This window comes from Nanorana parkeri, unplaced genomic scaffold (genome assembly GCF_000935625.1).
Source record: "Nanorana parkeri isolate BGI_ZX_2015 unplaced genomic scaffold, ASM93562v1 scaffold88, whole genome shotgun sequence".
NCBI lineage: Eukaryota > Metazoa > Chordata > Amphibia > Anura > Dicroglossidae > Nanorana > Nanorana parkeri.
The window spans coordinates 292,719-303,480 of record NW_017306356.1 but is presented as its reverse complement, the minus strand read 5'-3'; the positions used below and the strand labels follow the sequence as shown (position 1 = coordinate 303,480).

The 10,762-nt window shown below is 42.1% G+C and overlaps 1 protein-coding gene across 1 annotated transcript in view; it reads left to right on the top strand.

Moving 5' to 3' along the window:
- RNF38 (ring finger protein 38) overlaps positions 1-10,762 on the top strand; it is a 227,031-nt gene that overhangs the window by 207,475 nt on the left and 8,794 nt on the right. Inside the window, exons 4-8 of the mRNA XM_018552449.1 lie at positions 3,381-3,594; positions 3,733-3,900; positions 4,939-5,109; positions 6,557-6,718; positions 9,255-9,361. Of these exons, the coding sequence (XP_018407951.1) occupies positions 3,381-3,594; positions 3,733-3,900; positions 4,939-5,109; positions 6,557-6,718; positions 9,255-9,361 (822 nt within the window). The remainder of the gene's footprint in view (positions 1-3,380; positions 3,595-3,732; positions 3,901-4,938; positions 5,110-6,556; positions 6,719-9,254; positions 9,362-10,762) is intronic.

The following is a 10,762-nucleotide window of genomic DNA, read 5'->3' as shown; positions in this document are numbered from 1 at the left end:
CTTTTTTTTTTTTTTTTTTACTGGGGTGAGACAGTGTCAAGTTGATTTGTACTCTGGCTTCTTTCACTTAGCTACTCCAAGATGTTACAGATCAGCTCCTCTACTGCTGCTATTTGAAAAACACGTGTTCTCATTTTCTCCATGGTGGAGAGGTGAGCAGAGATGGGAATTGAGGTTAGGTGATCATGCCATCAGTGATCCTAAGCGCTAGAGCAGAACTGCTGTATGCACAGTTGAAATGCATACTTGTTCTTCTTTTCCAGGTCAGCGACATGATGGACATTCTGCTTTATAAGCCAGCATGTCACTGGCCTGCCCCCATTCGTCTAATATACACTAGGGGCTGAGGATGAGCAAAATACCATTGTGTTGTTGCCAAGGGCTCTAGGCACCACAGACCAGGGACAACGGGTAAGAAACAAATCTTAGTGTATGCAAACCCTAACGATCAACTTCTCTTATTTGCTGTCTTTGCTCTGCAAAATTCACCACTGAACGTGTTTTGTTTATATCCATGTTATAAGTAAATTAAAAAGACTGGTTTTGCCAGAAATCTTGTTGGTTGATAATTTCCTGTGCTTTCTTCCTCTTACACAATGAGAAGTTTTGGGAAGGTGAGGGGAGAGGTCTCTGTAAATGTAGTAGGCAGGGCTGACAACAGGTGCTTTGAAACTGAGAGCTGAAAATATGAAGCACAGTGAGGGTAATTTATCACAACTGGAGCAAGCAGAATCAAAAACCTTTCATTTTTGAACCTAAACTGAAGAGAGAAGCTGATTGGTTGTCATAGTCAAATGCTCCAGATTCTTCTGCTCCAGTGTTGAAAAATCCCCCCCCCCCCCCCCCCTTTTTTTTGGTTGTGCCTGTACATATGCTTTAAGAAATGCTCAAAAAAATGAATATACCGGTAAATGAATAAGAATAAATCCATACATATATAGGGAAGGGTTAAATCCTTTTTTGCTGTCTGTCCTGTTGGGGAAATTTCACTTCTTGTTTTAGAGACCCAATGGGAAGTAAAATGAAACGCTGGTCCACAAGGAGAAAGCCTCGGAAATGAAAGTAGCTAAATTGTACCAGAATTGGGCCACTAATAAAGGAAAATTTAAGTCCTGAGTATTTGGCTCCAGTTTCCAAGATACAGCTTCAGGTCAAAATTATGAGGGGGATGTGCAATTTATGCTCCATAACATTTCTACAAAATGTGATATATCAATGAGAATGGTGTCACACCAATCATTATAAATGTATCTTTTATTGATACCGATAAGCATTAACTTTCCATTAATTTTGATTGTCCATAGCCTTTACTAAGTTCTTCATCAGCCCCAGCTTTATATGGAATGATGGTCTCAAACTTTTCTGAGACTCAACAAGAGCTGGATTTTGAACATTTTTCTTTCCTGGCTCCCAGGACTGTTGTGATGGCCAGACTTTCTTGACATAATGAGAATCTCTGGCTCGACTGTCCCATTCACAGGGGAAACGGCAGTATTTTGTGTATCCACCCTTCAGGCCAAGCAATGACTTCCAAATCAACACAGAGCTGCCACTGATGTTGCTCATTCTTTATACACCTCAGCAGCTGTTTCATGTTTTTGTATGTTTCTTTCATGTGGCTGCATGCCCGACAGGAACGGATGGCAAAACATTGCCATTGTGCAATAAAACAGCTTTTTTAGGTGAAATCTATGAACAATCTCCATTCATCTGGATTGTGGGTAATGTTGAGGGCTGTCGGGAAGCCATCGATATCATTGCAAAAAAACAAATCACCTTCCACTAAAATACTGAACTAGATCTTTTTGGTGATCACAGAAAATGGCGATCCTGATATCACTCTGCAAGAGGTTCCACTGTTGTAATCTGGAGCCCAGTAGCTCTGCCGTACACTTAGGCAATTCCAAATCCCTGACAAGGTCATTTAGTTCACTCTGTGAAATGAGATGTGGTTCAGGAGGAGCATACGGTGGGCTAAAGTTTGGGTCTGCTGACATTGACGGCCCAAATCGGCTGCATCCTGCTCATCGTCTTTATTATCATCGGATTCTAGAGAGTAGCATTCAGGTGGATCTGGAATAGGACAGTCCTCACCATGGGGTACAGGATGCAGTGCCGCTGGAATGTTTGGATATTCCGTGGTCCACCTCATCCTTCTTGAGATTCCTTTTGCAATTGGTGGAACCATGCAAAAAAAATAGCAGTCGCTACTATGGTGGGTTTCCGCCACACCATTGGGACTGCGAAAGGCATGGACTTTTTCTTCCTGTTTAGCCAATGACGCAGCTAAGTTGCACATGGAATGCCACAATGAGGGGCCGAACTTTTGTCCTGATCCCCCTATTTTGCATCCAAAATATAGGTGGGATGCCTTTTTTACCACTGCCATCATACTACACTTTTGAGTTGCAAATGTAGCAGAAATTATCTGCGTTTACAGTTTCGAGGCATCTAGGCTTCTGAGGGAAAATATCACGCAACTGTTCCTTGGAAATGTTAGGCAATGACCCTTTCACAAGCCACCAGATGTAACTGTATGATGCGTAGATCTGACCAAGACAAACATACCCTGCAATAAAAGAACACAAAATTCCAGTTCGGTCATAATCTTTAGTCTCTTATACAATTCCATGTGCAACCATTTTCATTGTTCTACCGTACTATGTCAAGAAGTTACGAGGCATCATGATCATCAGACACCTCCCTCACTTGTAGGCAAATATGCTCGTCTGTGTATCAATCTTTATTGTGAAATATCTTAAACTTTAGCTAGCCAGCACCTATATCCCCTGTTTTCTAATTCATCTAAACAAAATATGAGGTAGTTTCCCAAAATTTGTAGACCAGTGTAATCTTAAAGAGAAATATTCCTTTCACTTTGTCACCAGAACATGTGTCATGTCCCTATTGTAAGATTTCCCCTCATATCTTATGACATCTGTAATATTGTTGGCTTTTGCCTCACTTTCTGCCTCTACCGAGACAGACTGCTTTAAAATCCTGTCCGGGGTCCAAGCCTAAAGTCCAAACTTTAAAATGATTTATGATGGGATCAACAGGTATCCTCCGTTGCTTGCAGAAAAGGTATTTAGCCAGACAAACTTTTGAAGTCACCACGTCTAAGAACTGATAAGATCCAAAATATCACTTTTGATTTTAGATTTTAAAAATGTTAAAGCAGAGAGACTTAAGTGAAATGTGGAGCTTCCTTCTGTGGCTCCTCTACAAATGTCTACATTTAATAAAATGCCATTTAATATGGAAGGTTACCGATGTAAAAACATAAATATGCACCAAAAACTACTTTTACGTAAACACTAACTCAAATATATCCTTTGTTGTAAATGCACTATATTTCCTTAACCTTTTTTTCTATTTAGTCCTCCAGTTAGGCGACAAAGAGGAAGAAGGGACAGGCTGTCGCGCCATAATCCTGTTAGCCAAGATGAGAATTATCATCACATTTCCTATGGCCAGCAGCAGACACTAGAGGAGCCCAGGGCCTTTCACCCTCCGAATGTATCTCCCCGCATGCTACATCCAGCTGCACATGCACAACAGCAGAATACCGTAATGGTTGACATTCATGAGCAGGTATGTTACTTTTGTCCTGTTCTAGTTTTGGCTTCTGTTTGCAATACTAAACCTCTAAAATAATTCAGTTTGTCAAAAATTGTTGGCATGAAATGTAACTTCTGTTTTGTAATGGTTGATTTGAACTTTTTTTTTCAGATTCACCAGGGTACAGTACCGGTTTCTTACACTGTTACAACCGTAGCACCACATGGAATCCCTCTGTGTACTGGGCAACACATCCCTGCTTGTAGTGCACAGCAAGTTCCGGGCTGTTCTGTGGTCTTTAGTGGACAGCACTTACCTGTCTGCAGTGTGCCTCCTCCAGTAAGTTGTGGAAAGCTAGTCTCAGCTTTATTTGCTATTGCTCCTCCCATATTTTTTTTTTTTTAGAGTGAAAAGTTTAAAGTGGGTTGAAGAGCAGGCATGTTAAAAGATGTTAGTTTATTAACTTCCTGTACAGAATTAATGTAGTCCTTCCGTATTCAAACTAGACTCCACACCATTGTTTTCTGTAGTACCCTCTGGCCTTTTCATAGCTGTTGTTCATTGGGCAGCATAATGCTTTGTTTAGTTCGAGCGCATTAGGGACGTTGACCTCACTGTTACCTTGTCGGTAGGTTTGCTCAACTTTCACTGAGGGCCTGTTCTCACCATAGCGTTGCATTAAATGCATGATGCCATGCGTGTAGAGCACACCATACTGTGCGCCAGGTGTGTTTATAGTGCAATAACATGCGTTGCACTGTGGTGAAAAAAAGTGCATGCTCCCAGGAGGTGCAACAGGGTATAATTCTAATGAATGGTAACACATTTACCACATGGTGTCGCATATTAGGTGCGCTGTCTAATAGCCTGCTCCCTTACATAGGCTAGCAGAATAAAGGGGGTATGTCCATCGTCTGGCTCGTGTGGTGTGTGTTCTCAATAGAGTTAAATAGCTGGAGATCAATTGCTACAGGCTGTTAACAGCATAGCAGTGAATCTCTGCAGCAACCTGCAATTGGAGACTCAAGCTTACCAGATTCTGGCTGTAATACAGTAAATGTGAAATATTAATGTGTGTTATTTCATATCTACCAAATCAGAAATTCCATTCTGTAGACTACCCCCCCTAACAGTTTGCGTTTTTTTTTTTTAAATGTGGCATGGTTGTTATTTTGGATGAAGAGTTGTAGTGAACATATATGCTTTTATTCTGGAGGGAAAATTGGTGGCAGTTTTTATTTTTAATTGTTTTAAGTTTATTAGTCGGAAAGCACAGCAGTACACGAATGCTTGGAAGTAGGGATGCACCGATATATCGGCCGAAAATGGCACGTTTGGCATATTGTATTGATTTTGATTCTATTTTGTCTTTTACAGATGCTTCAAGCATGTTCGGTTCAACACTTACCAGTTCCCTATGCTGCTTTTCCACCCCTTCTTTCCAGTGATCCATTCCTATTGCATCCACCACACCTTTCCCCACATCACCATGCTCATCTGCCCCCTCCTGGACAGTTTGTACCGTTCCAGGCACAACAGTCTCGATCGGTAAGTAACATTCTGCAATCCATTGAAACCTTTTAGTTTTGGTGTGGGAAAGGGTTAAAATCCCTATCGGATTATTTTTCTCTTTCTGTCCTGGAGACACAACAGGAAATGGAAATGAAAGCTCTTCAAAGTGAAGGAAATTGTCTCCATGGGGGGTTGTCGCAGGAACTGGTATCCCCTCACTTTCTGCTCTGTACCAGTGGTCACTATGACAAAGAGGGATAAAACTCGCCGGTTGAGACCCAAACCGCAATTAAAACACGACAGAGGTTTTAACCCTTCCCTTCTGTCCAAAATGAAAAGTTGCTTTTTACACTAAAAGGAGAACTATGAGGTGAGTGATTTCCACTCATCCTCATAGTTGGAGCTGACCTGTGACAAAGAAGCTGTCGCAGGTCAGCTCTATCGATCAGGAAGTGAGCAGAAACATGTAGCTGATCCGCTCACTTCCCGATCGTCTCCCTGCAGTGACCGGTGACTGTCAGTCACCACTCCCCGCAGGGATTTCCCCCCTCTCTGATCCTCCAGCACAGACTGGAGGAATGGACGCGGGAGGGGCAGACACAGCTCGCTCTGCCTCTAGATAGGCAGAGCCAGCTGTCGCTCACGCAGCTGGGCGGATCCAGACAGTATTGTCGGGATCCGTCCCGGCTGCAACGCTCTTGGTATATAGCGAGCAATAGCACTCAATATACTGAGCTTTGGGGGTCACGGGAAGAGGTTAGTATATGTCCTCCCGTGACCCTAAAGAGCTATGGGGAAAAAAACGTACCCCATAGTTCTCTTTTAAGGTTTCAGTCATGGGCAACTCTGCTATTACACACAACTTAAGGCCTTGTTCACACTAAATGCAGAGCAGATCTGCACACGCAGTGCAGTGGGTTTTGCCGCACTTTTGATGCGTTCCGGGCCGTTTTTTGGTAAACAATTTTTTGTTTTTTAGTTTAAAATGGGCTTCCAGAGCAGGTAAAATAGGGCCTGCTGCAGTTTTGTTACCTGCTCTGGAACGGAACGCTGCAATGTGAACTTGAGCTAAAACTACCATTGGAATACTTTGGACGCAGTTTTGCTGTGGTCTGCACCTGCTCCGCACTTGGTGTGAACAAGGCCTAATTGTCTTTTGATTGTGGATGTATCTGATCACCTATAGCCAAACGTTTTGCAGCATATGTTATGCAGCTACTCGTGAAAGGTTTCATTCTACCAGTAACACTTTTTTCAGTTTGGTTTGCATTTTTACATAAAGCACTGTACTAATGCAGTTTTCTTCATAAAGCATTCATATGAAGTTAATGATGCAAATATACAACCTGACCACAAACTTATGGAAAATGTGTTGTTTTTTTTTTGCTTTTTTTGTTTGAACAGTGTACGTTGTACTCTTTGTTTACATCAGAAATACTTTGAATACTTAATAATGTGAAATGGTTTTTTTTTCTTCCTTCAGCCTCTACAAAGGATAGAGAATGAAGTTGAGCTGTTGAGTGAGCATCTACCTGTTGGGGGGTTCACATATCCTCCACCTGCTCATGCGCCAACTTTGCAGCCCTCTGCATCGTTACAGTTCATAACTCATGATCCTTTGCACCAAGAGGTTTCTTTTGGAGTTGTAAGTAACATATTTTTTTTCCAGATAATTGTCACTTATTCTGTATCGGAAATGAATGTATCTTGCCATTTTATGGTAGTATCTGTCCCCTGCACTCCTTTCAGCATCTACAACCGGTAGCAGATTTGTTGCTCGTAGAGATGGACACAGATGGTGCTGTGTATGTGCAAGCTTAAGAAAGTAGTAGATCACCATCACTCCAAAGATATTGTTTCAAACCTTTGTGCTCATTTATTGATATATAGCGTCGCATATATCCGATAGCCAAAGTTTCGCTGCCACTTAGGGCTTGTTCACACCATTCTCTGGTGCAGATCTGCAGATGCGGTGCTATGCGTGCAGCGGGGTTTTACCGCATTCCGGACACGTTCTCGTTCCTTTTTTTTTTTTGTGGAGTGGCGCTGTCGGCTGTTAACTGCAGTGCGGCGTGACCGGAGAAAATGTGACATGCAGTATTTTTTCTGTCCGGAACGTACTGCGCTGGTGAGAACTGGAGCCCATAAAACACATAGGTATACATAGGGACGCATTTTTAGTGCAGGAGCGAACTGTTCTGGTCCAGACAGAATCCAGACATTGTGTGAACTAGCCCTTATGGTCCCTTCATGAGGTCACAGTGGATATATGTGACACTATGTATCAATAAATGAACACAAAAAATGTAAACGATATCTTTTGGAGTGCTGGTGACATTATGGTAACATTTCAATGAAAATAACACTGGGGGGGGGGTCTGACACGAGCATGTCAGAATAGAGAAAAAAAAAAAAAAAAAAAAAAAAATACCCTTTAAAAATTGCCCTTTTATAAGCGGTTTGTCAGTCAACATGATGGATTGCAGGTGCTGGAGACGGACAACATTTTTTAAGATGGCAAGATGGCAGGGTATGGACTCTGTAACGACTGTTCTCACATTGCAAGAAAAAGGGGTAACTTGTATGTAGTGATTTCAACAGTTGCCCCTTTAAAATGAATACTCCTATTATTTTTTTTTTGTTTCAGCAAGACTGGCATTTTAAGAATGATTTCTATTCATACAATTCTGTACTATAGAAATTGGGGCACTTTTCACCCAAAAAAATGGGCTGAAAATCTTGGCTTATACTCGAGTATATACGGTAAATCAAATTTTTTGCTTGGTATGTGTTTTTGTTTGGGGAGTACACAACAATATTCATCTGCTTTTTAAAATGTCATCTTTCAGCATGTTAGAGTTGCGCCAGTGAAAATTGAGTGCAACCTTTTTTAAAACTTTAAAATTAAACTATCTTTTAAAATATGTATATCTCAGGAAAATCAGTCATTTGCAGTATGTACTACTTAGCTAAAGCTTGTTACATCGCTACAAGTTTCCATTCATCTCCCTACAGTAAGCCCCCTGAAGTATGGTTTTCTATCAACTGAGACTCATCAATCAGACTTGTTGCTTCTCCACTTTAACCTGCCTGACATCAGAATTACGTCAGGGCAATGGTCGAGTAAATGTCTCCCAGCTATTGTGAAATGAGAATCTGTTTTATACGTGCAATGCCTGCACAGTAAGATGAAAATGGATTCAATCTCTGCAGGAAAAACACTGTAAAACATTTTGGCATCTACCTGTCCTTAGCTTTTTAATTAAAGTTGGGTTTTCCTTCAGAGATTGTTTGCCAAAAAAAAAAATATTGTTTTCATGAATCTGTCATCCAACATCTAGAGCTGTAGCCCTGCGCTACGGCATACATGGATTAGCAGACCTATTACATGACATTTTGTTCCCGGAGACCAAGAGACACATCTTTTAATTTCCCTCAGAGTCTAAGCCAGGAATTTAGTTCTGCTTTTAGACCTGGACACCAAAACCTGCAAAGTCTGGGAACAAGTCTGCATCTCAATGAGGGGGCACCCCCCACTTGTCAAAGTTGGGGAAACCTGTTAGCCTTTACGGCCATCTGGTCGCCAGATGCCTGGGTCCAGAAAATAATGTTCAGGGCTTACAAACTAGAGTTTCTGCCTCCACCATGCTTCATGTTCAACCTTCCAGCTTCCACTCAAAGGCAGACTGACATCTACTCTGCTCTCCAGCAGTTCCATTCTTAAGGGGTCATAATTCTAGGGTTTCTCCTTTTTAAACTTTTTCAATAATTCGCCCCATTTTAGGTTTGAAAACACTCAACCGGTTCTTTCATGTTCAGTAATTCCACATGGAATTTTTCACGTCAGTCATTGCTTCCCTTTAACTGTAGAATCTTCCGACCTCTATGGACATTCCAATTGGCCAGTAAAGCCGTAGAGCTGGATCAATAGGAATGTTTGGAGATGGGGCTTAGTGCCAACACTGCTTGGAAGTGTTGAGGTTTTGCCAGACAGAACAGCCTGCTAGTTGGCCTAGATAGGAAGGTTTGAGACTGCTGCAATATGTGCACAGTTGGATGCGTGCACTTAATACCTGCAGCAGTATTTCCCTCTTCCCCTTGTGACAGACTCTTAAAGTGCATTGAAATGTCCTATTTATTAAGATCTGATCTACATTTTTATTTTGTTTTTGTTCTTGCAGCCTTATCCTCCGTTTTTGCCAAGAAGACTAACAGGACGTAGCAGATACCGATCACAACAGCCAATACCACCGCCACCTTACCATCCGAGCCTTTTACCTTATGTTCTGTAAGTGTACCAGAAACTATACCTTTAATGTGGAACTCCAGTCAGAACCACCTTGTTTGCAAGAGTGCTGGCCGATTTTTATTTCCCCTTCACTTCTTGCTGGAACAGGATACCTCCTGTTTTGCATTCCTCGTTTTGTCCTTTCATATTTAGGGAGAACAACGTCAGGAAGATTACTTTAAGTTGGTGACAAATGGGTGTCACATGTAAAACTGGGTACACACACACCTCAAATTTCAAGCAAAATTCGATCTGTGGGTGGCCCTGTCTCCTTGACGGAAGTCCATCATTAGATCAACTTTTATCGAAGGGACATGCTGGAAGGTTGTTGGCTGAAAAGCGCTAATCAGCTGACCGAAGATAATGTACACAGTGGGAAATTTGCTCAAATATGCTGTTGGCATGGATGGAGGGATTTTTTTTGTTTGGCCTTGCTTTCCTTTTTTTAAAAACGTTTTTTGCTCTTATGTTAAGTCGCGCGTTTTTGTGAACAGGTTTTGGCACATTTTTGTGAATGTGCAAAAACATGTCCAAAAATCGTAATATGTGTTTTTCAAGCGGTTTCTATTTTCAACGGGACAAAACGTGCTGAAATCTGCCCAAGAAGTTTGTTTGTGTACTATATCGAACGACAGGCGTATTTCAGCTTGCAACCAAACTCGCAGGTGTCAACCGGGGCCATAGAAATGAATGGGATTCCTTTGGAGTGTTTTGTCGCTGAATCAGTGGCAACAATACGCCAAGGTGTGAATGGAGCCATTCCTTGTCTGTCGCACTGTCTCTTTTTTTTTTTTTTTTCCCCCTCCAGTTAAGACACAATTAAATTTTGTGCTTTGTGGATTTAAAGATGTTGGCTAGCAGAGACAAATGCATTAGGCCCCGTTCACATATAGCGAATTGTCGCGCGATTTCCGCCGCGATATCGCGCATTTTTGCCGCGCGATATCGCGAGAAGTCGCCGGCCAATGTTATTCAATGGAGCTGTCTTAACTCAATGTCGCTCGTCGCGGTCGCAAGTCGCTTCTACCGGACCCTTTTTTCGGCGGATTTTGCGCGATTTTACTTTTTTTCTATGGAGCCCGACGGGGAAGGTCGCGCTACCGTCGCTGGAACGTCGCCCCGAAAGTCGCGCTATCCCGGCCGTGCGGATCCGCTGCAAAAGGTATGTCGCTATATGTGAACGGGGCCTTAAAGGGACACTAAACTCAGGAGGTTAATCTTAAAAATGCATTTAGGTGCTTTAGAGTTACCTCCTGAGTTTAGTGTCCCTTTTTAAAAACGGATTTCCTGCCAACACTATTTTCTTTATGGGAGAAGTGTGAAGGTGTGGTCCTATGCCAGGTTTTCACAGATCGACCTTGGCAACAAGATTTGCCTTCTGCCAAAAGCGTGTGGTTGTGG